Source organism: Atta colombica, unplaced genomic scaffold (genome assembly GCF_001594045.1).
Source record: "Atta colombica isolate Treedump-2 unplaced genomic scaffold, Acol1.0 scaffold44, whole genome shotgun sequence".
Classification (NCBI taxonomy): Eukaryota; Metazoa; Arthropoda; class Insecta; order Hymenoptera; family Formicidae; genus Atta; species Atta colombica.
In genome coordinates, this window is record NW_017259533.1 from 312096 (window position 1) to 336326 (window position 24231).

The 24231-nt window shown below is 32.8% G+C and overlaps 1 protein-coding gene across 1 annotated transcript in view; it reads left to right on the forward strand.

Moving 5' to 3' along the window:
* The first annotated feature begins 2581 nt into the window (after positions 1-2581).
* LOC108691247 (BTB/POZ domain-containing protein KCTD9) overlaps positions 2582-24231 on the forward strand; it is a 52931-nt gene continuing 31281 nt past the window's right edge. The window contains exon 1 of the mRNA XM_018198918.1: positions 2582-2739. Coding sequence (XP_018054407.1) covers positions 2692-2739 — 48 coding nt within the window. The 5' untranslated portion in view covers positions 2582-2691. The remainder of the gene's footprint in view (positions 2740-24231) is intronic.

The following is a 24231-nucleotide window of genomic DNA, read 5'->3' on the forward strand; positions in this document are numbered from 1 at the left end:
TATTCGATTATTTAAATTTCCTGTGGATAATATTCGTCGACAACTTGCTGTATTGCTGTAAAATAAATACATGACTTGTGAATAAACATCACTTTCTCGCAGATGAGAAATTTTAATTCTTTTTTTCAACAGACATACATATTTAGTATCTTATCTAGAAGATATATAACCTGAACGCCAGACACTCAAGTCCTGCACTAATATTATAATAGATATTCAATTGATTTTGAGAGTAAAAATTGAATGAAAGGAGCTACAAAATTTCAAGTAGCAAATCGTAATCTGTAATGACCATAACCCGTCATAGCTCAGTGATAGAATGAGTACAAAAGGAGGAAAAAGGAATAAAAATGATGGATGCGAATACGTTTCTAGTGTTCTAGTTAAACATACGATGGCTGCGTTCAACAGATTCAATTGTTGATGTATTCTTTTAGATCATCCAATTAGCATTCTGGAAGAATACATTAATAGTAGCGAGTGCTCAAGGTGCAATTACATGGAGCGCGATACGCGGTATGCGGTACAGTAACTAAGACTGCGTTTGGAAACGTTACTCGTGGTGTGTTTCAGTGACTTCAGTGGAGAAGTAGTGGGAATATCGTGTGGGTGGTAAGTGTTCCCGAATGACTTTCGTGTGACGTGTGTCATCTCAATTTCCTCACCGCTCACGTTTAATTCTAACCTCGAGCTAAACAATTCATCGGTGAAAAAAGGCGATGGAATGATTGTAAAGAGGAACAATGGCGGTACATGTAATGATTGTAAAAAGAAAGAAATATAAGTCATTTCTTCCAAATTTCGATTGATCGATTCCTTTATACACTATGCATTATGCAAGCTGTGTTGCGGCCATAACACATCGGTTCTCCTTACTTTTCGTACAGGTGACAATTGGTATGACTCTTTCGATGTTTCCGAATGCAGTCTAATAGTAACTAACTAGGCAACTAGGAAACCATGTACTGGCTCTTGCATATCAGCGCAATGCGTCACACGCGATACGAGATGCGCGACATCCAGGTTGCCTTCACTCGAGTGCATCTATATATCATTTTATCCTTGTTCATCAAATGTTAAACGAGGCTGATATAATACATGAATGCACCCGGATAAATTTCTAAACACAGTCTAATAAGCATATATATAATTTTTCCAAATATAGCAGCAAAAGTTGAGCGAAGTTGAACATTTCTCGTACGTGACAAGTGAATGAGTCGAGACTACATAAAAGCAGAATTAATTGAAAAATGTGATCTTGGTATCAATCATGAAACTGATGGAAAGTGAAAGAAAAATTTCTCCATTAATTTCAATAGTAAAAATTTTTATTTTTTACTTTTCATTCTTTGATGATTGATATTCTTATATATTATAACTTGATATATGTAATGAAACATCTTACAACCTCTACTGAAAAAATTATATATATGCTTGTTGGACTGTGTTCGGAAATTTATCCGAGTGCACTCATGTATTATTTATTCTCGTTTAACATTCGGTGAACAACAAGGATAAAAAATACATAGATGCACTCGAGTGAAGACAACCTGGATGTTGCGTGTCGTGCATTGCGTTGGTGTGCAAGGCCATACCACGTACCATCTATTTCTTTCACTGTATTATATGCAGCGCGGTACATGCTAGTGATACACTTACATTAGTATGAATTTTTAAAAATATATTAACTTAATTTTATGCACACTTTATCGATACTCTTATTTTTTTAACAGATTTTCTTAATAATTGCGTTTAAATCAATTAATTCCATTGAAAAGCAGTGCATAGCAGTGTATAGTAATTGAGTTTGTTACTAGCCCGTGTCGCAAACCGCTTCATGTAAAGCCAATTCTACATTAGTTGCAAGTTGATCGCAAATTTGTTGCGAGAGCCAATCTGAAACTTGCATTTTGAAATTAACGCTTCATATTGGTCGTGGCTTGCGATCACTTTACTAATGTAGAACCAACTTAATATCAGCGAAAGAAATAGGCGGTACACGATTTTCTAGGCCGGTATTCATAATCGATATTTATTTCGACCGTCTTAAGTAATGTCTTAAGACGCTAATGCAGCTCTCTGATTAGTGATTTCTTAAGATCGTCTCAAGACCGGTCTTGAATATAAGATGTGACTATGAATACCAGCTCTAGTTGCCTAGTTAGTTACTATTAGTTACTGTACCGCGCTTCATATAATCGCACCCTCACTCAACTGTTGAATTCGCTGAACGCAGTCGATGTTTGTCTTCTTGCTGGATTTCTAGCTAAATTACAATTTAGTCATCGTATTGGTTGCAGTACTGACAATGCCAGGATTGCAGGTAATACGATGAATAAGATCCTAATCCAGCAATTAGCAATCCAGAGATATAAGAAAACAAGCCTGACTTCTATCTGATAAGTTTGATCTTTAGGATCCTTATTCTGGAAAAGTATCGCATACGAAAAACTAAGGAAATACTATAGTATGCGTATTATATATACTATAGCACTTTCTCTAGTTTTTCGTATGCGATTTTCAAGAATAGGGTCTCTGTTGGTCTCTATTCTTCATGGTTTGTAGTGTTAACCTGAAAGAAGTTAAAATCTGATTTTAAATCGGATTTTAAATTTGATGAATTCTATTAGAAATATTTGAAGTTTATTTATTGAAAATTAAAGATCTATCGTAAAGATTTATCGTTGTATAATGAAGAGAGTTATTATTTTTGTTAATGGAACTGATGTTAATGGTAAAGTAAGTGTTTTGCTCATATTAAATTATATTTAAATTATATTTCAATGATTGTTTTATTATTGATAAGTTGATTATTTTATATATTCACACACACATATGTGTGTGTGAAACTGAAAGTCGTAACTTGCTCTGTATAGTTGAATAGCAATCTGTAAAGTCTATTCTACAATGAGCTCTTTGTTTCCTATTTCTTGCTTTTTGTCTCTTGTTTTTTTCCCTTTTGCGACCGTTTTATCGACAAGTATATTTCTTGCTATCTGTTTCTTCCGAAGTTCGTTAACTTTTATCTCGGGAGATATAAAACAAAAAATCGGAAGAAGCAAAAAGACAAGATGTAAAAAATGGCAAAAAATAAGAAATAGAAAACAAAAAGCATTGTAGAATAATCATAAGACTCTACAATGTGCTCTTTGCTTCCTGTTTCTTGCTGTTTGTCTCTGTCTTTTGCCTTTTTGGTCAATAAGACAAATAGCAAGAAACAGAAAACAAAAAGCACATTGTAGAATTAGCCTAAAGTCTATTTAATGGGTTCTTTGTTTCCTATTTTTTGTTTTTTACCTTTTCCTTTTTTCTTCTTTGCAATCGTTTTATTGATTATGACAATTATATTTCTTGCTACATATTTTTTATTTCTTTTGTTTGAAGTTAATTTTTATTTTGGGCAACATAAAACCAGATAAAAGCAAGAAGATGTAAAAAATAATAAAAAGCAAGAAACAGGAAACAAAAAGCATATTGTAGACTTAAGATTTCAGAGAGCAGAGAAAAAACAAATAATAAATTAATCTAAATATACAGAAGTATGATATTAGTATGATATTAGTATAATAGAAATGCAATACTACATGAGAAATATTTCGTATTCGTATTGGAAACAGTTCACTTAAGTCCTTGTTAAATGTTCGTGTTGATAAATTTTTTAACATATATTCGAGTATTAATTTAACATAATGTGATTATGTTATTTTATGTTAAATTGATATTTAACACTTCTTAGTAACAAAATAAAAATTTATGAGTAAATAAATAATATAGAAATAATGTTGTGTTTTAATATGTAAATCCTAGATTAAGATGAATGAATATAATGTGTTTTAATTTAATCATAGATGTTAATTTTACTAAAAAAATGCTTCCATATTGTTTACAAACCAGTAATACTTTTTTGTGTTTAAAATAATGGTAATTATACAGCACAATCACCTCAAAAATCAATAAAATTAGACTTATTCAATACGATTTTGCATGAAATGAAAGAATCTGGCAGAAAAGCGTCGCTCTGCTCCGCAAACCAAGATTAAGCGTTAAAGTTGATTATTGAGGCTACTACTATTGATTGATTATTATTAATTGCAAAATCGAAATCTATGTGCAACAGTACAATTATAAAAGTTGTACGTCCCTTTGCAGAGGAGAAAGTGAAGTATGTCGTTTCGCGTGGGAAGTCGCTTCGCGTAGAAAGTCAAAACCTATGTGGAACAGTGCAATTATTTATTAGATTTCATTTTGTTTCTGTGACAAATTTCATAACCTCAATAGTAGTTTTTTAACGCTTAATATCTCGGTTCGCAGGGACAGAGCGACACTTATTTTTGTCAAATTCTTTCATTTCATGCAAATGCATAAGCTTAATTTTATTTTTGAGGTGATTTTTGAGGTGATTTGCTAAACTATATTATTATCAAAATAATATTTCTTTGTGTGTGTGTGTGTGTGTGTGTGTGTGTGTGTGTGTGTGTGTGTGTGTGTGTGTATGTGTGTGTGTGTGTCAGATGTTGAATAAGTTTTCGTTGTTTTCTGAAGGACGTCGTCACAAGTACTACATGCATAGAATTCCAGTGGCAACTGTTGTATTTGACTACTATACACAAGTTTTCATATTTAGTATATGACATTTGATGAATGTATAAACATTTTTGTCATTGCATTGAAAACATTGACTTTTGTGCCAAAAAACAGCATTTGCGAGAAATTTTACTGCATTGTTTATTAAGAAAAATGTAGCTGAAAATTATTGTTTGTTTGTAAAGATGCATGGGGAGCATGCTCCGAAAGAGTAATTTCAACGATTTAAAAGTGATGATTTCGATAAAAGATAAAGAACATGAAAATGCATCGAAAAATTAAAAGATAGAAGCATTAGGTTAGAGTGGGATTAGTTGTGACTTTTTCTTTAAGTTATTATAAATCTTCACACAATTGTGATAGACTAATGGTAAATGCTTTAAAACGTTGCATATTCATCTGGCTTAATAAAATTTATAAATCTTTAATATATTTCGTAAATAAGAAAAAAATTACATTAATTATAAGGATGCACAGTGGATCAATATGTTCCTATAGGATATATTAAGCATCTTTGAAAGATAAGTTGAGGTTGAATTACATTCAACTGTAACATGAAGATAATTGTTTGAGATTGTATCATTAAAAACATGAAAGAATTATGTGTATATTAATCAAATTTTTATTTTCTTAAGTATAATAATTTGTAATATTCTCTCTTTTTAAATGCTTTAATTAACAAAATTGGAAAAACTAAAATCTTCACTCTTTATCTCAAGAAAATAGATAGAATCTGATAGGAAAACTTTTTATCAAATTGAATATGGGATTTAGTTTCAGTTTTCTGTATTCACTTTTCTTAACATCGTGAAATCCAGATACAAAACCTTCACAATATATAATAAAAGAGGTACTCGTAATTAATGAAAATAAATCCTGAATTTTAGTTTACATTTTGTATTAGGTTGAATGTCGTAATTCACATTGTTTAAATATTAATATATATCTCAATATCGAAATTCGTGATTCTTAAATCTATCCGTTTTAATACGATATTCATTTCTTTCTTCCTATCTAGATATATATTAATAAAAAGTTATTTATTTATATCAGTATTTATATTAAAGGGGATTTGATTCAAATTTCATTTCTGTGATCATACAAATCGGACATATAGAATTTTTTATTCGACTATTATCGTGTTGAATAAGGAAATCTTAATTTATTTTCTAAATGTTCTATAATGTTCTAACTCGTTTTTTTCAACAATACTATATCTTATTGAATACTGATTGTCCGATTGTTATCACATTAAATCAGAAAATCTTGATTCAGTTATGCAAGTATCCTACCGTGTCCTAACTCATTTTCTCGAGAAACTATTACTTGTATATCGTTGAATCTGATCGTCTGATGACTCCTATTAAGTTAAATCCGAAAAACTTGATTCATTCATGCTAGCGTTCTATCATTTATGTAAGTATTGTAATAAATAAGCGACAACACGAAAAAAATATCAGGGCATTACGGGAATTGAGCTCCTCCAATGATAGACTTCCGTCAAACCCCTGAGCCACACAGTTCTGATGCCGATAGCTTCTTTATTGTCCTATTTTCTCTAAATTTCTTATATTATCTTATCGTGTTCTAAACCGTTTTTTAGAAACACTAGCACTGCATCTCATTAAATACTGATCGTCTGATGACTTCTAACATGTTGAATCCGAAAATCCCGTTTCATTTATGTTAATATTCTATCGCATCCGAATCCGTTTTCTAAATAAATTAGCATTGTATCTGGTTGAACTGAATACTAATTGTCCGACGATTTCTATCATATTGAATAAGAAAATTCAGATTCATTTATGTAAATGTTTTATAGTGTTTTAACTCGTTTTTTCGACGGTCTAATACTGTATCTGATTAAATACTGATTTTCCGACGACTATTATTATCAAAGAATAATTAAAATTGGACTTGAGATAAAAATTAAACAATAAAAGACGAGTTATTAAGAGCTTAAATTCGCAGTAATTGGAGTGATTATATCAACATATATTTTTCAATATTATGTATACAGTATGCTTCAGACCACCCGTCCATCCTTTTTATCTCCGCAGAATAAGATTTAATCAAAAATATTCAGACCAAAGTTGTAGAGTTTAAAAAAATCTATTGATCATATCAGTTTGACCTTGAGTGGCTTTGCCAAGGTCAAATCAAGATTACATCGATTTTTTTAAATGAAACAGTTTTCTTTCTAAAAATAAAAGTTTAGAAAGGCTATGAATAAAAACATGTAAATGCGTAAATAAAGGAAAACAAATATAATTATGATATAAAGCAAATAATAGATGTCGTTTTGAGCCCGATCGGGTCATCTTCAATGTTACATATAAAACAAATTTTTAAATATAACAGATAAACTAAATTAATGTACTGAAATTAAACGGATCAATTAATAAAATAATACAAAGAAAAAACAAATATATAAATTCGTAAATCCATCTATAAAATCGCATCCTGTCATCGTGGATCTGATATTACGTCCGCAACAATATAGCGTATAAGTTAGAAATTAAGAAAGTATCAAGAAAGTAAATCATAAAAGTATATAGGTATCAATTGGCGCAAAAAATTCACAAGCATCGTAAATTAAAATTCATGTTAAGATCTATAAAAATAACGAGAAAACATTACAATAACATAATACCTAAAGCAATGAAAACAATAAGTACAATTACAAAAGTATTGAATAAGTATTTAATAAAAAGTATTTAATAAAAGTTACAAAAGTATTGAATATGAAACAATGAAAATCTGATGAAAGTCTTTGTAGATTAATATAAATTAGAACTTATAGTCAAAGTTATTTTATAATTATAATGTTATAGTGTTCACTGATAAAAAAAACTTCCATATCTGTTAATACAAAATTACTTTTACAATATTTAATTTGAACGTTGGCAAAAGAATATAAAATTTAGAAGTATTGTGAAGAAATGTTTTTGTTGTCTGGATGCGACACACAGAGTGAAGGAATCATTGAAAAAGTGGGGGAAATAGTTAGGAAAGGGAAACAAGAGAAAAAAAAGGAAATGACTAAGAGAGGGAAAAAGATTATATAATAGAAAGATAGGATTCGTGTAACGATTCAGATTCATTTTGCTTATTTAAATGGCCCATATTAAAAACTAAGCCAGGGCATGACTCAAATCTATGGGAATATTAGTAAATAATGAGATCGTCCAATGAGGCTAAAACATAATCAAGTTCAAAAGCGCAATCCATTTAATTTGCTGACTAAATGCAAACTGTTTTTCATTCGATTAGATACCTCCGGAATATTATCATGAATGATATTGTGTAAGAAAAGAGAGAAATAATATAGTAGATTATTAATAGAAGAAACGATGACTCTAAGTGAATTCCCCGGTTTATGAATTTTAGGTAACCTCTGGCAAAATTATCATTAGTAGTATTCAACCGTCTGTATAATGTGTTATCCATATCCATATAGTCCCTATTCTGCATCTGACAAAAATGCTACGTAAATCGTTAGTCAGCTTTTTGTGGGATCTCTAATTATTCTCTGATAAATATTCTCTGATTGTATGAGATTTACTTAATCAAAAGTTTATTATAGAGTTTTGGAAAGACTCTTGACATCAGCTATTAGATTCTAGAATAAAAAGCAGAATGCTTCATTTAATAAAATCGATGATCTGACATTTCTACTCAAGATCAAACTGATCGATAAATATCTTTTTAAACCCCACAACTTTAGTCTGAACGTATTTTTGATTGGATCTTATCCTGCGGAGATAAAAAGAGTGATCTGAGACCCCCGTATATCACAAGTATCAAACGTTTCGGCTTTCATTCAATTCAAGCCATCTTCAGCAGTCTAGTATAATAAAATCTCTTGAATAATTCCAAATAATCTTGGTAGTCTCGTATAATACAACTTCCTTAATACAATTCAAATAGTCGCAAATCAAAGTAATCGAGTGCAAGGGAATCTCCCAGATTACCAAATCTGAAGTAACCGTCATTTAGCTGTTAGACTAAGTGCGAGCTAAATAAAAAAAATATAATGTATATAAGAAAGACAGGTATCATAAAGAAAGATCACCAATTTATTAAATTTACCTACTGCACCATAACTGCACAATGAACTATATACTATAAATAACTAACATACTATAAATTAAATCATGATCGGCAAAAGAATATCACAATGCCAAGTATCTTTAGCTTCACAGTGTCAAAGCAGAGTTATGTATGTAAATTAACATGAAAGAATTAAATACTCTAAGTACGGAAATAACAATGTCAAGAAAGTAAAGTCGTAGAATGAAGAAAATACGTAGATAGAAAATTAAGTAAAGTCAAATGATTCCAAAACCGAGTTAAAATTTATTTATTATGTTAGTATAAGCATAGTGCAAGAATTTTGTGTCTGATTTTTCAAATTTAATCCATTCTCTTGCATTTTAATATTGAGCATCTCTGATACCAATCTTTTACCAAAAAAATCTCATTATAAATTTTTGTGTTAATCCAATCAAATTCATGGTCAAATTCTAATCTATTTCTAAAATAATAGATAAATTACCACTTTTTTTTATTAATATCATTATTGTGTTCATTAATTCTAGTCTTTAATTTACGACTCGTTATCCTACATAGGAAACATTACAATTTTTACAATTAATTTTGTATACAACATTTTTTTTCTTAAAATCGTGTGGTAGAACATCTTTTTGAGCTTTGATGATTCCGTCAAGTTTATTTAAACTAAAGAAAGATAATCTGTCATTAAAATTCTTAGTAATGTTTTTAAATTTATCATAAATATCCGGTAAAAAAGGTATAATCAGGTAAAAAAAATAAACCAAGAAATTATTTTGTCTTCAGTCTCATTATTGTTAGATTTATTTACTTGTTTTAACGTTGTGCATTTTAAATAATTTTATATTAATAGTGTCAATGATAAATTTGATCGGATAATCATTGTCTAAAAAAAAATTTAATAACAAAATTTAAATTTTCCATCTCGGATGAAAAAGTAAAAAGACTGTCAATCATGCTCATTAGAACACCTCTTTTTTGTGAGAGCGGAGAGATAAGAAACTGAAGTACCTGCCCGAGAAAATCAGTTTGTGATACAAATTGAATTCCAATTTTTCGTTTGCGTTAATTATAGTCACATCCAAGAAATTCAAATAATTACCAATAAATAATCACCAATCTCTAACATGAACTATAATCTTGGATGTAACGAGTTAAATATCTCCAAAAATTTATCAACTAAGTGATTAGGAACAGCAATCGCGATGTCATACACATATCTGTACTAAAATGGTAGTTCTAAATCTTCTCAAAACTTCTCTAGATCTTCCATAACCAAATCTGCAATCTGATGGGGGACAACGGCGATTCCATGGGTGTTCCGAACTTCTGAATGTAAGTTGTATCATCAAAAATAAAAAAAGTAGACTCTAGTACTAACCGCAAAGCTTTGTGAATGAATTCGTCATTTGATATACTGCAAAAACGTAAAATAAAAGGCTATTTATTTGACACATTTTTCACAGCTAAATCCAGTGGAATGTTCGTGATATTGCATTAAGTGAAATTAATGAGTATTTATTATTTAAAGAACGGTTATCTAATTTTTCTATTAATTTGAAGCTATTATCAATGAAACTATGGTTTTGGAATGTTATCTTTGATTATGTTGTGCAAAAACGAAACTGTATATAAAGGGCTATCAATTGATGAAATAAATCAACGGGTAATCCTTCTTATGAATCTTTGGGAGTCTATAGGATCTGGGAAGTACCATTATTGCAATACAGTTTTTTGCACATGATTGAATTGATGAAACCCAAATTCTTTCATTTCGTTAATAAGATCCTTATTGATTCAGTGAGCTTCCTTGTTGGATCCCTATTAATCACCGTGTATATGTTACTGTCTTCTAACATGTTGAGCATTTTTTGTTTGTATTCGTCTTGGTCTATAGCAACAGTCACATTACTCTTAGCTGCTCTCGTAAATAATATTTTTTGATTGCTCTTAGTCATTTTAAGTAAAATTAAATTAAGTAAAATTTTAAATAAAATTCTTAGTCATTTTAAGTAAAAAGATTAGTTCTTCTATTATAATATTTCATTGTGCAGTTATGGAGTGCAGTAGGTAAATTTCCATAATAAATTGATGATCTTTCTTTATGATAACTTTCTTTATGATAACATTATATTTTTTTATTTAGTTTGCACTTAGTCTAACAGCTAAATGATGGTTACGTACTTCAGATTTGGTAATCTGGGAGATTCCCTTGCTGCATTTGATTATTTTGATTTGCGACTGCTTGAATTGTATTAAGGAAGTTGTATTATACGAGACTACCAAAATGTTTGGAATTATTCATCATTTTTATTATACTAGACTGCTAAAGATGGCTAAGCCGAAATGTTCGGTATTTGTTATTGTATATGTAATATTTGTTGAATATATGTTGATATAAACGCTCCAATTACTGCGAATTTAGGCTCTTAATTACTTAAGTGTTTATTGTTTGACTGTTATTATCTTGTTGAATCAGAAAATCTTCATTTATGCAAATATCCTATCCCAACTCATTTTCTCGAGAAAATATCACTACTTGTATCTCGTTGAACACTGATCGTCTGATGATTCCTATTATGTTGAATCCGAAAATCCCGAATCATTCATGCTAATATTCTGTTGCGTCCGAACTTATTTCTTCAATGAAATAGCATTCTATAATATCTGATTGAATACCAATTGTCCGACTTTTATCATGTTGAATAACAAAATCATGATTCATTTGTGTAAATATCCTGTAGTGTTCTAATCTTTTTTTCAGCCTAATAATGTTCAGCAGCCTAATACTGTATCTCGTTGGAAGACTAATTTTCTGATGTTTTTTATCATATTGAATAAGAAAATCCAGATTTATTGTAACATTTATTGTAATATTTGTATTAATAAGTAAGTAAATATTTATGTAAATATTCTATGTGTCTTAATATTTTCTCAAAAACTCGCGTATATGATTAAAAACGATTTTAATATAATTTATCATATCCGAGTAAAAAATTGTTGATGTACGAATATATGTAAATATTTATAAACATGCATAAACGTATATAAACATTATATAAACGTATCTAATTATACATAATTATATATGAAATATGTTCACATATCCTTCTTTCTTTTGAAAAATTACTTAGCATAATAAAGATGATAATATTGTAATGAGAAAACAAAAAATAATTATAAGTATCATTTCTGCATTATTTATCATAATAAGAATCAAATTACAAAATCGTGATGAAGTATGATTTATTCTTGAAAATTTGATTCAATTGCATTGATTCAATCAGATTCCGCGTACGAACAATTATTCAAGTTTTTCTATTAGAAAACGATAGATAATGAAAAGCGTTCTTCTAATTCATATCGTTCCTTAAAATAACTTCTATCTTGTAAATAGATTTCAACATGATAGTATTAGATAGAAACCAGAGAATCGCGATGAATTATAATTTACTAATTAAGGAAAACTTGAATTCAATTGCTTTGATTCGATCATATTCCATATCATGAACAATTATTTAGATTTTTCTGTTAAAATATGATAGATGATAAAAAATGTTTTCATTTTGTTTTTTGAAATAACTTCTATTCTGAAATCAGATTTTAACATGATAGGATTGGATTCAAAATCGCGGTGAATTATGATTTACTAATCAATAAGGAAAACTTGATTGAATTGTATCGTTTTAATCTGCTCCTGTGTCATGAACAATTATTCAATCAGATTTTTCCGTTAGAAAAAAATAGATGGTGAAATGTTTTTTCATTTTGTTCTTTGAAATAACAACCATTCGGAAAACAAGTTTCAACATGATGGGATTAAAATCACAGTATCGCAATGCATTATGATTTACTAATTAATGAGGAAAACTTGATTCATTTGCATTGATTTAATCAGGTTTATCTAATAAAATTCAGATTAGAAATCGGTTATCAGAAATATCATATTAGATAAGGTTTGAATGCTTTCATAATATTCACTATTAAAATGTATTGATTTAGATAAAATTCTATTAATTCTTTATTCAAACAAATATAATGTATAATTAAAATCATATTGGTCAAAATATAAACTTGTCATTGTACATTCATAGAAATAAAATAGACACAATTTTATTAGTTATAATAGAAATGTTATGAAGTTCCGTTAGCGCTTCGGATATAATTGTATACAACTGTGTCGATTATGATATAAAGTTATTAAATTTTGTATAACATCTGATTTAGTTCTATCCATTCTTTAAGCAGGATATAATAATAATTAACGTAAAATGTATATTTAATCGTTAGAATAAAAAGCATCGATGAAAAAAGATTTCATTTGCAGCTAAGAAGGTTAATGATGAGATATTGGGCTCAACAAGCTGTATCGGTGTTGATTAAATATTTTTTTATAACTGATAAACCGTAAATAAAATAGCAACTTGAACATTATAATTAAAAAATACGTTAATAACTTATATCTAAATCGATCGTTAAATGCGTAATTAATTAGCAATACTCAGATCATCATGGCTTCTTTTCGTCGATGGCGCGTCTCGCCTCGTGTTAAAGAATTTTATCTCGCATTGTTGAGATCCTTTCTTCTGTAAAACACGTTCGCCCGCATCTGAGGTCTGTTCAAATAAAGTTTGGAAAGCAAAGAAAATTTCATTTTTCTCGACCAAGTGTCCTCGAAGCAATTATATTGCGGGGAATGCTTGGACGATGATCGCATGGCCGTGCCACCACAAATCCATCCTGCACACAGCAAGATCGCCAACATACATTTCTTTGGTCCTTCAAGCCGGATATTGTTAAGTATTTGGCCTCAGTGAAGTGGCGAGCAGCAATTTGACAGTCAAACAAGGTTATCTCATCGACACGAGGCAAGTGTAGCAGCACACAGCTCAATAAAAGCAGTTGGTCTGCTAAACATCAGAGACGCGGCCCGGCTCATTACATATCCTGACGCAGTATCAACGTCTTGCGAGCAGAATCCTGTCGACGGCGGAAAACAAGGCCCAATTCAAATGACGTGCAACGGAAGGCATCCCTCAATGGCGCAACATCTGTGAGAAGAACATTTTCGTCCATCAACGCTGGGAGGCATCTAATATCTATTGCCCTTCTAAAATTAATTGCGTGCGTAACAAGGTAAGGAAGACCATTGTCTTCCTTATCAATCAAGTCTCCTTCACCGTGTCCATTGCGCACACGCGTTCGAATTTGCATTCAAGATGGTTGACTCAGAAGCGACGATATTTAAGCGACAGCGCGCAATCATAAAGGCATCATGTAGGCGTATCAGAACCTATGTAAAGTCAATTGCCGCCATTAACTTAGCTCGAAGAGCAGAAGGCGAAACTCGAACACTATTGGGCGGAATATAACGATGTGCAATCGCATCTAGAATCGTTGGATGAAGCCGAAGAGGCTATGATCGAGACGAATTCAAGGAAATGTTCTATGCACCAAGATCCGCTCATTTCCCTTTTATCGACATTACGAACCATCGGTTGCCTAAGTTTCACCAACATTTTCCGGCAAATATAATGAATGATTCTCGTTTTTCGATACATTCAATTCAGTTATCCACTCCAACACCTCGTTCTCAAATATGCAAAGATTTCAATATCTACGAGCCTTCACCGGTGATACAAACGCTGTAATCAGTTCATTAGAATTGTCGAACGCTAATTACGACATCGTGTGGTCAAGTTCTCAGGGACCAATATGATAACAAGCGCGTAATTTTTCAAACTCACGTCAAGGCTATAATGGATTTGCCGATTATGACAAAGGAAAATTCAATCGATCTCAGAAGGATCTCTGACGGCGCTGCGAAAGTCAAGTTTAAAGGTCAGAATGAGCACGAGAAGATCGTCCCAATGCATCGTGGGACGATCTTCTCGTGACTCACTCACATTACGTGAGTGGGAAACTTCCTTAACGGGCAACGAGCTGCCGTTGCTTAAACAACTGTTGTAGATTTTATCTCACTCATCGATGTTAGGTGCTCGAGGCTGCCACAAGGGCTACCACTCCCGCAAAGAAAGTCGAAACGAAATCGTAGTCAAATGTTAAGCGATCATTTTCGTGTACGCCATCGTTAAACTTAAATGCTACTTCTGTCAAGACGCTCACATCATTTATTACTGCAAAAACTTCATGGCACTCCCGGTATCACAAAGGGTCGCGGAAATTCATAGTCGCAAACTTTGCGTCAATTGCTTGAACTCTTCTTTTCATGTATCAAGTAAATGCATTTCCAATCAATGCACGGTCTGCCAGGCGAAGCCCAAAATGCTGCTTCATATGCTTTCAACCGCGGAGACATCGACTAACAATATCGAGAAAATTACATCTAAGGCAATTCCTCCCCCTTCCGTCCTAGCGACTCATACTTCGGGATCCTAATAGCGAACAAGTCATGCTTTCGATTGCAGTTGTACTCGTCTACGACAGCGACGACTCGCGCAGGACGTGCCGAATTTTGTTGGATTGCGGATCGCAAGCGAACTTTGTATCCAAGAAATTTGTGGAATCTTTCGGATTAGAAACGCGCCCACTGAATGTCTCGATTTCCGGTAACCACGTCCAATCACATGGCTAGAACCAAATTACAATCGTGACTCAGCTCGTACACCGCGGTTATCGAATGCATCGTGACTGATCGGGTTACTGATAAAATTCCGGCGGTTTCTTCGGAACGGGACAAATTTTCCGCGTAACATTCGTTTGGTTCAACGCGATTCACATATCGTCGGATATTGATCTTTTAATCGGAGCGGAGTTGTTTTAGAATTTGATATGCGTTGGTCAAGTCTTCAGACAAGCACTTAATTCTCCAGAAAACACAACTGGGCTAAATTTTGGCAGCACCATATCGATCGCCTCAAAGGTTCATTCGTTTCACAATCTATAACCAATGCGGAATTACACGAACATGTGCCTAGCAAATGGACGATATATCTGCGCAATTGGGCAATTACACAATGGAAGAAAATATTTGCGAGCGTCATTTTTTAGACAACGTATCTCAAAATTCTCAGGGTAGATATACAGTCAAGCTTCCGGTCAGAGAATAAATGTTAAATAACATTGACGATTCGCGAAGCAGCTCTCAAGCGATTGAGAAGCATCGAGAGCGATTCAAGCGCGATCGCTTAAAATTCAATATTTTGGTGTTTCTTGACGAATATTCATCATTGGGACATATGCGAAGGCTAGAATCGCCCATTTCGGAAGAATATTTTATTTTCTTTATATTTTCTTCTCCACCATTGCGTCTTCAAAACGGTCGAGCAAACATCGAAAATTCGTATTGTATTCGGTGTATCTTCGCAGCTATTTTGGCGTGTTAAAAGACTTCACGGGGACACTTCTAGGGGGACCAATCATTCAACAAGATTTGATTTCAATTTTAATATGCTTCCGTCTTTTCGTTTCCGTTTATGTCATCATTGCTGACATAAAAATGTATTGGCAGATTTTAGTGCATCCATCCCAGATGCACCTGCAGAGAATTCTGGCGCAACGATCTCTCTGTTAATGTCGATACGTACGAACTCCGACATTACGGTACAGCTTTTGCGTCATTCATTTCTGGCCACCAGATGCCTTAAGCATTTAATCAGCCATAAAATCTGCCAAATACCATATGACTCGGATCGTAAACAAGGCTCATTTGACCTTTGAGGAAATGCAAACGACCCTCTGAAATAGAAGCAGTCCTCAATTCGTATCTCTCTTACCGTTAAGCGTTGATCCTAACGACTAAGCTCGGGACATTTCTTGGTTGGCACGGCTTTGAACGGTCTTCCTTGTGCTAACTTGAGTGACATCATCGAAAATAGGCTGCTGCGGTGGCAACGCATAGAGAAAACCCAGCAACATTTTTGGCGCAGGTGGAGTAATGAGTATCTTCACTCTCTACAAGCACCAACCAAATATATGGCTAACAAGGCAACTCAATTGTTAATTAATCAACTTGTGCTCATAAAGCAGCAGAACCTAGCCCCATTTCAGTGGGCAATGGGGCGGGTCCAGATTCATCCCGGTCCCGATGGCATTGCACGCAACTGTGAAGACTGCTAAAAGTTCCTAGGCCACTTTAAACTATCAATATTACACATTGAAGCTTAGTCCATACTTTGCTAATCATTTAGGTTTAAGTGTTTTCAACTGTTTCAACTTTCTAATTATATTATGTCTTGTGTAAACTTCTCTTTTACTTTGAGTAAGAATGATTTATTATATTGTTTTTCAGCGTACTTAGATGTTAATCCTCATTGATTTTTAGTACAATGACTGTGATATTGAATCGTATCAGAGCTGTTTGCATTTTATGTTACGATAACGAGTTTATGTTTGTCATATTGAAAGTCAACCCTTTCAAGATGGGTGGCGTGTCATTTACGGCTTCTAGACACATCGCTCGATAAGGAATCGATCCGCGAGATGTCGATCGTTAAGTGACGCATGCGCGTAATTAATTAGCAACACTCAGATTATCATGGCCGCTCTAACGTTTTCGTCGATGGCATGCGTCTCGTCTCATGTTAAAGAACTTTTATTGCACTACCGCACCTAGCTCCTTTCCGTCATCTACTGTAAAATGTTCATCCGCATCTGAGGTCTGTTTAAATAAAGTTTGGAAAGCAGGGAAAATCTCATTTTTCTCAACCAAAGCCCTCGAAACAATCATATCGCGAGAAACGCTTGGACGGTGATCGCATGACTGTCACCACAAATCCATCCTGCAGCAAGATCGCACACGTGTTTGGCTGTTGACAGCTGGACACTGATTATTGTATTAAGCGCAGTAATCTCTGTCTTTGTGCTACACAAACATAAACGTGTCTATATATTTTTTGGTTATTTAGATATTTAAATTTGCATAATTTGTCCTTATGAGCAACTAGCCCCAATTCTACCCTACTTGATGAAGATTCATATCAAATACTGAAAGAATTGTTAGAGGTATTAAATGTTGATTAATCAACTGTTAGCAAACATTTAAAAGTAAAATTTAAAAAAAAAAGAAAGAAGAAAACTTAATCAAACACTCCATAACATCGTCTTATTAATTAACATATATTTGAGTGGATCCTTTGGAATACATGAAATATGTTAAATTTAACACAAATTTTCTAATGTGAATTTTCTAGTGTGAAGGATAGAAATCAATTATCTCCTTTTTTTTTTAGTATAAAAGCACTGGTTTAGTAATTTCAGTATCAACGGGATTAAATTGATTTTTGTAAGAGAAGGATATGATTGATATGTATGAAAAAGGAATGTGTGTATATATATATTAGGTGTACAACTTTGCTCGCCGTTTTTTTCCGAAATTCGAGGTTTTATTGTAAAAAACTGGTTATACATTTATGATTCAAAATATTGTCCATCGCTGGCCACTACTTTCTCCCATCTTTTGGGTAGCGTACGAATCCCGCGTCGAAAAAACTGGTCATCTTTTGAGGTTATCCACGAATCGATCCAATTTTTTACTTCTTCATGAGACCGGAAGTGCTGATCAGCCAGGCCGTGTGCCATTGATCGAAACAAGTGATAGTCAGAGGGAGCAACGTCTGGAGAATACGGCGGGTGGGGTAGGACTTCCCATTTCAACGTTTCCAAGTATGTCTTGACCACTTTCGCAACATGGGTCGAGCATTGTCATGCTGCAAAATCACTTTATCGTGTCTCTCATTGTATTGCGGTCATTTATCTTTCAATGTTCGGCTCAAACGCATCAATTGCGTTCGATACCGATCGCCTGTTGTTTCAGTCGGTTTTAACAGTTCATAATACACTACGCCGAGCTGGTCCCACCAAATACAGAGCATGACCTTGGACGTCAAAATCACCGTTCTTGAAGCGTTGAAACCATTCACGACACGTTCTTTCACTAATAGCGGCTTCATCATAAGTATTTGAGAGCATTCGATGAGCCTCAGCCGCAGATTTCTTCATATTGAAGCAAAAAATTAAAACCTCCCGCAAATGACGAGAATTTGGCTCGTAAACTGATTGACATTTTCAATCGAGAATAACTTTATGATGCAGACACAAATCGACTAATGTTTCTATGGGGTTATGTTGACAGATGCCCAAGTTTATTGTATGATCTATTTATTTTGACCATCACTTAACGCTAAAGCGGTCTATCTATAGGAAAACGGCGGAAGCAAAATTATACACCTAATATATTATGGTGTATAAGCTTAAATCCGCTGTTTACTCATAGGTGGCATTAGTGAGCGTACAAAGCTACCCATACACAACACACTTTTTTTTATGTATTTGACATCTGTCAACATTAACCAGTGCACATCATCAGCAATTTCATACAACAACATACATTTTTTCTTTCGTAATCATGTCTAGTTTTTTGCTAAAAAAAAAAGCATATGCGGGAAGCTTTGCTTTTCTTTCAATTTGAAGAAATCGGCTGCTTGAAGAAATCGCATCGAATGCTTGTGGAGGCCTATGGCGATAATGCTTTATCGGAAACAACGTGCAGAGATTGGTTTCGTCGGTTTAATGATGACAATTTTAACTTGAGTGACAAGAAGCGTGAAAATCGGCCTAGGAAGGTTGAGGACTGTCAATTGCGGGCTCTTTTGGACAAGGACGATACCCATTCGCAAAAAATGCTTGCCGAGCAATTGGGTGTTTCTCAAGCAGCCATTTCCATGCGACTACATGCCATGGGGAAGGTTCAAAAGATCGGAAAATGGGTGCCGCATGAACTGAACGATAGGCAGATGGAGCGACGCCAAAACACATGTCAAGTTCTGCTTGCCAGACAAAAAAGAAAGTCGTTCCTGCGTCGGATTGTGACAGGCGAAAAGTGGATCTATTTTCAGAATCCTAAACGCAAGAAATCTTAGATCCCGCCCCACCATCAACATCTTCCTCAAGACCAAATCGCTTCGGATGGAAGACGATGCTGTGCGTTTAGTGGGATCAGGAAGGGGTCATCTACGAGCTGTTAAAACCCGATGAAACTGTTAATGCTCATCGCTACCACCAACAACTGATCAAATTGCACCATGCTCTGCGTGAAAAAAGGCTGCATTATTGGAAAAGAAATGACAAGCTGATTTTCCTCCACGACAACGCACCATCACACACATCAACAATCCAAAATTACTTGGAGACACTCAACTGGGAAGTGCTACCCCATCCCGCTTACTCACCAGACTTGGCATCTTCTGACTATCACCTGTTTTTGTCGATGGGCCACTCGCTCGCTGAGCGGCACTTCGATTCTTACGAAGACATCCGAAAATGGCTTGATGAGTGGTTTGCCTCGAAAGATGAGAAATTTTTTTGACGTGGTATACACAAATTGCCCGAAAGAAAATGGGGAAAAATGTATAATTAGCGAGGGCAAGTACTTTGAATAAATTTGTTTTTGCTTCCTAGGAAAAAAAAATGTGTTTTTCTGACTAAAAAACAACGGATTTAAGCTTGTATACCTGGTGTATGTATATATATATATATATATATATATGTATATTAGGTATAGTAAAAAGAAATCCATTATTTTTGCATGAAATTAAATGGAAAAATAATGGATTTCTTTTTACTACATCTAATATATATATATAGAGGATGTCATTAAATTATGGCATCACCCATCCTGAACAGGAACAGACTAAATTGAGTCGAAAAGTCCTTTATCATTTTGCAATTTTCGCAATGATTAACGAGATATTAATTACTAAAAATATTAGTTATCAATAATTGTTTATTCAAATACTATCAACTTTATAGAAAAATTGCAAGAGACAAAAATCATTTATTTTCTTCTTATAAAATTGTAAAAATTTTTTCAAAATTTTTTATCAACTTTTAGTACTGCATTTTTTTATTTTTACCACCATGAGAAAATATAGTATTAAAAAATTCTGAAAAAATTCAGAGAACTTTAAAAAAAATAAACAATTTTTATCTCTTGCTGTTTTTCTGTAAAGTTGATAGTATTTGAGTAAAAAATTATTGAATACCAATATTTAGTGATTTTTATTGGGAGTAAATTAGTTCGGTCCGTTTTTTTGTGTTCAAAAATGCATTTATTTCAAAACAAAATGAATGCACAGATCAATTAAAGTATTGTCCATCGCTGCCTACTACTTTTTCTCATCTCTCAGGCAATTTTCGAATTCCATCTCGAAAAAATCGTCTTTGGAGGTGATCCAATTTTGGAGCCAATTTTCGATTTCTGCGAAAGAAATGAATCGGTGACTTGCCAAATCGTGCTGTATCCTTCGGAACAACCAGTAATCAGAAGGAGCAATTGTCCGGAAAATATGGATGCGGTAAAACATTTGAGAGTTTCCAAATATTTTTTTATGATTTTAGCTACATGAGGCCTAGCGTTGTCATGAAGAAGAATAACTTTATCATATCTTTGCTTGTATTCCGGCCGTTTTTCTCGGCTCAACGAATCAATTGTAGCCGATATCGATCGCCCATAATGGAATCGCCAGGTTTCAACAGCTCATATAAACAACCTTTTTGGTCTCACTAGATACAGATGATCTTCGAATCATGAATGTTCGGCCGTGGTGTTGATGTTGAGGTCAATGGCAACGATTGACCGAGAGTAGTATTTTTTCTTCTTGGGGGGGTTGTCGTAGAATATCCGCTTCTCATCTCCAGTCACAATCCGATGCAAAAAACCTTTTTTCTGTTGTCTTTGAATCAGGTATTCAAGTGAAAAATTGCCTTTCAACGTCTCTCGGTTTCAGTTCATAAGGCATCCAATTTCCTTGTTTTTGAATCATTCCCATGGCTCTCAATCGTACAGAAACGGCTTGTTGAGTTATCCCCAATGATTCTGCAAGCTCTTCTTGCGTTTGACTCTGATCTTCGAATAATGCCTCTAATTCTTTGTCTTCGAATTTTTTTGGCTATCCAGAGCGAGACTTGTCTTCAACGCTGAAATCTCCATCTTTGAAACGTCGAAACCATTCCCTACATAATTTATCAGTTGGAGCAGTGTCACCGTAAACTTCGACAAGCATTCGATGGGCTTCAGCCGCATTTTTCTTCCAGTTAAAGCAGAAAATCAAAACCTCCCGCAAATGCTACTTGATTAACAAAATTCGACATTTCAGACACAATAAAAATCAAGATTTTTGTATGAAATTCAAAGCGATAGAAACTGTATATTATTAACAGATGTTTAACCTCTCTGAAACTGCCAAAATCAGCTGTCACTATGAACCATTCACAACAGCTTTAGGGAAACGGACCGAATTAATTTGTACTCCCAATAATAATTAATATCTCATTAACCATTGCGAAAATCGCAAAATGGTAGAGGACTTTTTGATTCAGTCCACTCTACCTGATCAGGATGCGTGGTATCGTATTTTAACTCTGTATAGGAATGCCAAGGAAAAAAAATTTTTTTTTAATCAGTCACTTAGCTCAAAAGCTTCCATTTTATGCCAAAAGAACACTTCTAAATTTTTATTAAAAAATATTTTTAAAAATATTTATTAAAAAATATTTTTAAAAATATTTATTAAAAAATATTAAAAGATTTAGAAGTCGCTAGTGAACGATTTTTAAATCAAATCTTCGATTCTCCTTAATACATGTTTAATTTGATGCAAAAATGGTTTAATCCGGATTTCAAATGTGGTTTTTTTAAATCGCTGAACACGATACAATAGTTCATTTAATCCTACAATATACGTAATTAAAAAAATTTGTTTTCATAAGAAAATCAAAGTTATAATTTAATCTTAAATTTTTTAAAATAGCATCATATAATTTTTTTCCATAATATTGTAGAAGTCGTCGACTTCTACAATAAAGACGAATTCAAATCATATTGTAGAGATCTTCAAATCATATTGGCGTCTTCAAGACTAATTCAAATTACTACCGAAATGTCACTTATTGATTTTATTGCAAATTTTTATGATCGATTACTACCAATCTCCCGAAAAACGGAGGGAATATGCTTTTCACCGAGGCAGATCGATTGTAAGCGCATATCTCCATAATTACAATGTATATACTCTGTTCAACAAGAAAACGACCTCAGTTTACGCATAGCAGGCAATGTAATGCTGCACAATGTTATGAAGACCTACGCAAAACAGATGAGTTTTTGTTCGATTTGAGGTCATTCTTTTGTTGAACGGAGTCTTATTAACTTTTGGCTATAGATTTCTTATTGATCAAACTTTATAGCTTATTTATAACTTTATAAACATAATTATCAATAATTGTATTGTTAATAATTAAAAATATTTTTACATAAGTTTTTGGTTAAAAATGAATTCTCGTTGTATGCACGTTCTTTAATTGAATGTCGGCTAAATCTAGAAACTAAACCGATTAATCAATGAAACGTATTGTTAGTAGGGAACTTTAAGGTGCAATTTCATAATGTCGCAGCGATAAATGATCACGTGACTGAATTCTCAATCATTGCCCACTTGTCGCCAGCGACACTGTTGAAAAGTTGGATTAATCCGACTTTAGCGACGTCGTTCTTATGCAAAGATTTAAACATGGAATAGCAGGATATAAATATAATAAATGTATTTACTTAAGTTATATTCCAAATATCCTTTCTAAGGAAAATTTTATTCAAAATATTTAGGACATGTAACGTATACTAGTACAGTATTTCGAGTAAAATTTTCCTCGGAGAGAACATTTTGAAATGTAGCATTTTAAAATATGGATGTCATCGCAAAACTTGATAAAAATATATTCATTTGATACGTTTCCCCATTCGAAATGAGAATGTAGTAGAAAAACGAGACAGTCTGTCTTTAGCGTTTATTCAGGTTAGGAAAACGAGTTTTCTTTACCTGAATAGTTATTGAACTGTGTAATGTAACCCGAGTGACTTCGTATTATCTTATTATCCAATTAACAAGGATAAACTATGTTTTCCAACATAGCTCAACTTTACATTTAATAATTTGCTTCCTGAAGCGTTTTTTTTGTCAAATTCTTTTATTTTGAGTGAAAACATGTCGAATGAGAATTTTTATCAAATTTCATGATGATGACCGTACTCTAAATAATTATTACAATAAATAAATATAAATTTCTTATTAATAAAAAATTTATTGCGTACAATTTTATACCTCATTTAACTCTGATTATTTTCATTTTTATTTCCCATTTTATTTATATGGACTTTTCTTTATGATATCACTCAATACATTATATCAATTTAGTTATTGTATTGTTATTAAATTATTATTATTATTAATTATTATTATTTAATTATTGTATTATTTGTTATTATTTATGATAATTTCGTGAAATTTTCAGACAGCTATTATGGACATACTTGTGGTATATCTGAAATGACCATAAACGAAAAGAGCATTTTGACTCATGGGTATATGAAAGCATATTTTTTTTTAAACAATTTTATTGCAAGCTGTCATTAATAAAATATTTTCAGTAATATTTAAGATAATGAGTTATAGGTGGCTAGCAAAATATGTGACTTCTATCATATTCTTATACATTAAAATGCTCGGAATTAATCCGAGGCGAGTGAATCAGTCGATTAAATCCGTAGATCTCTTCCTT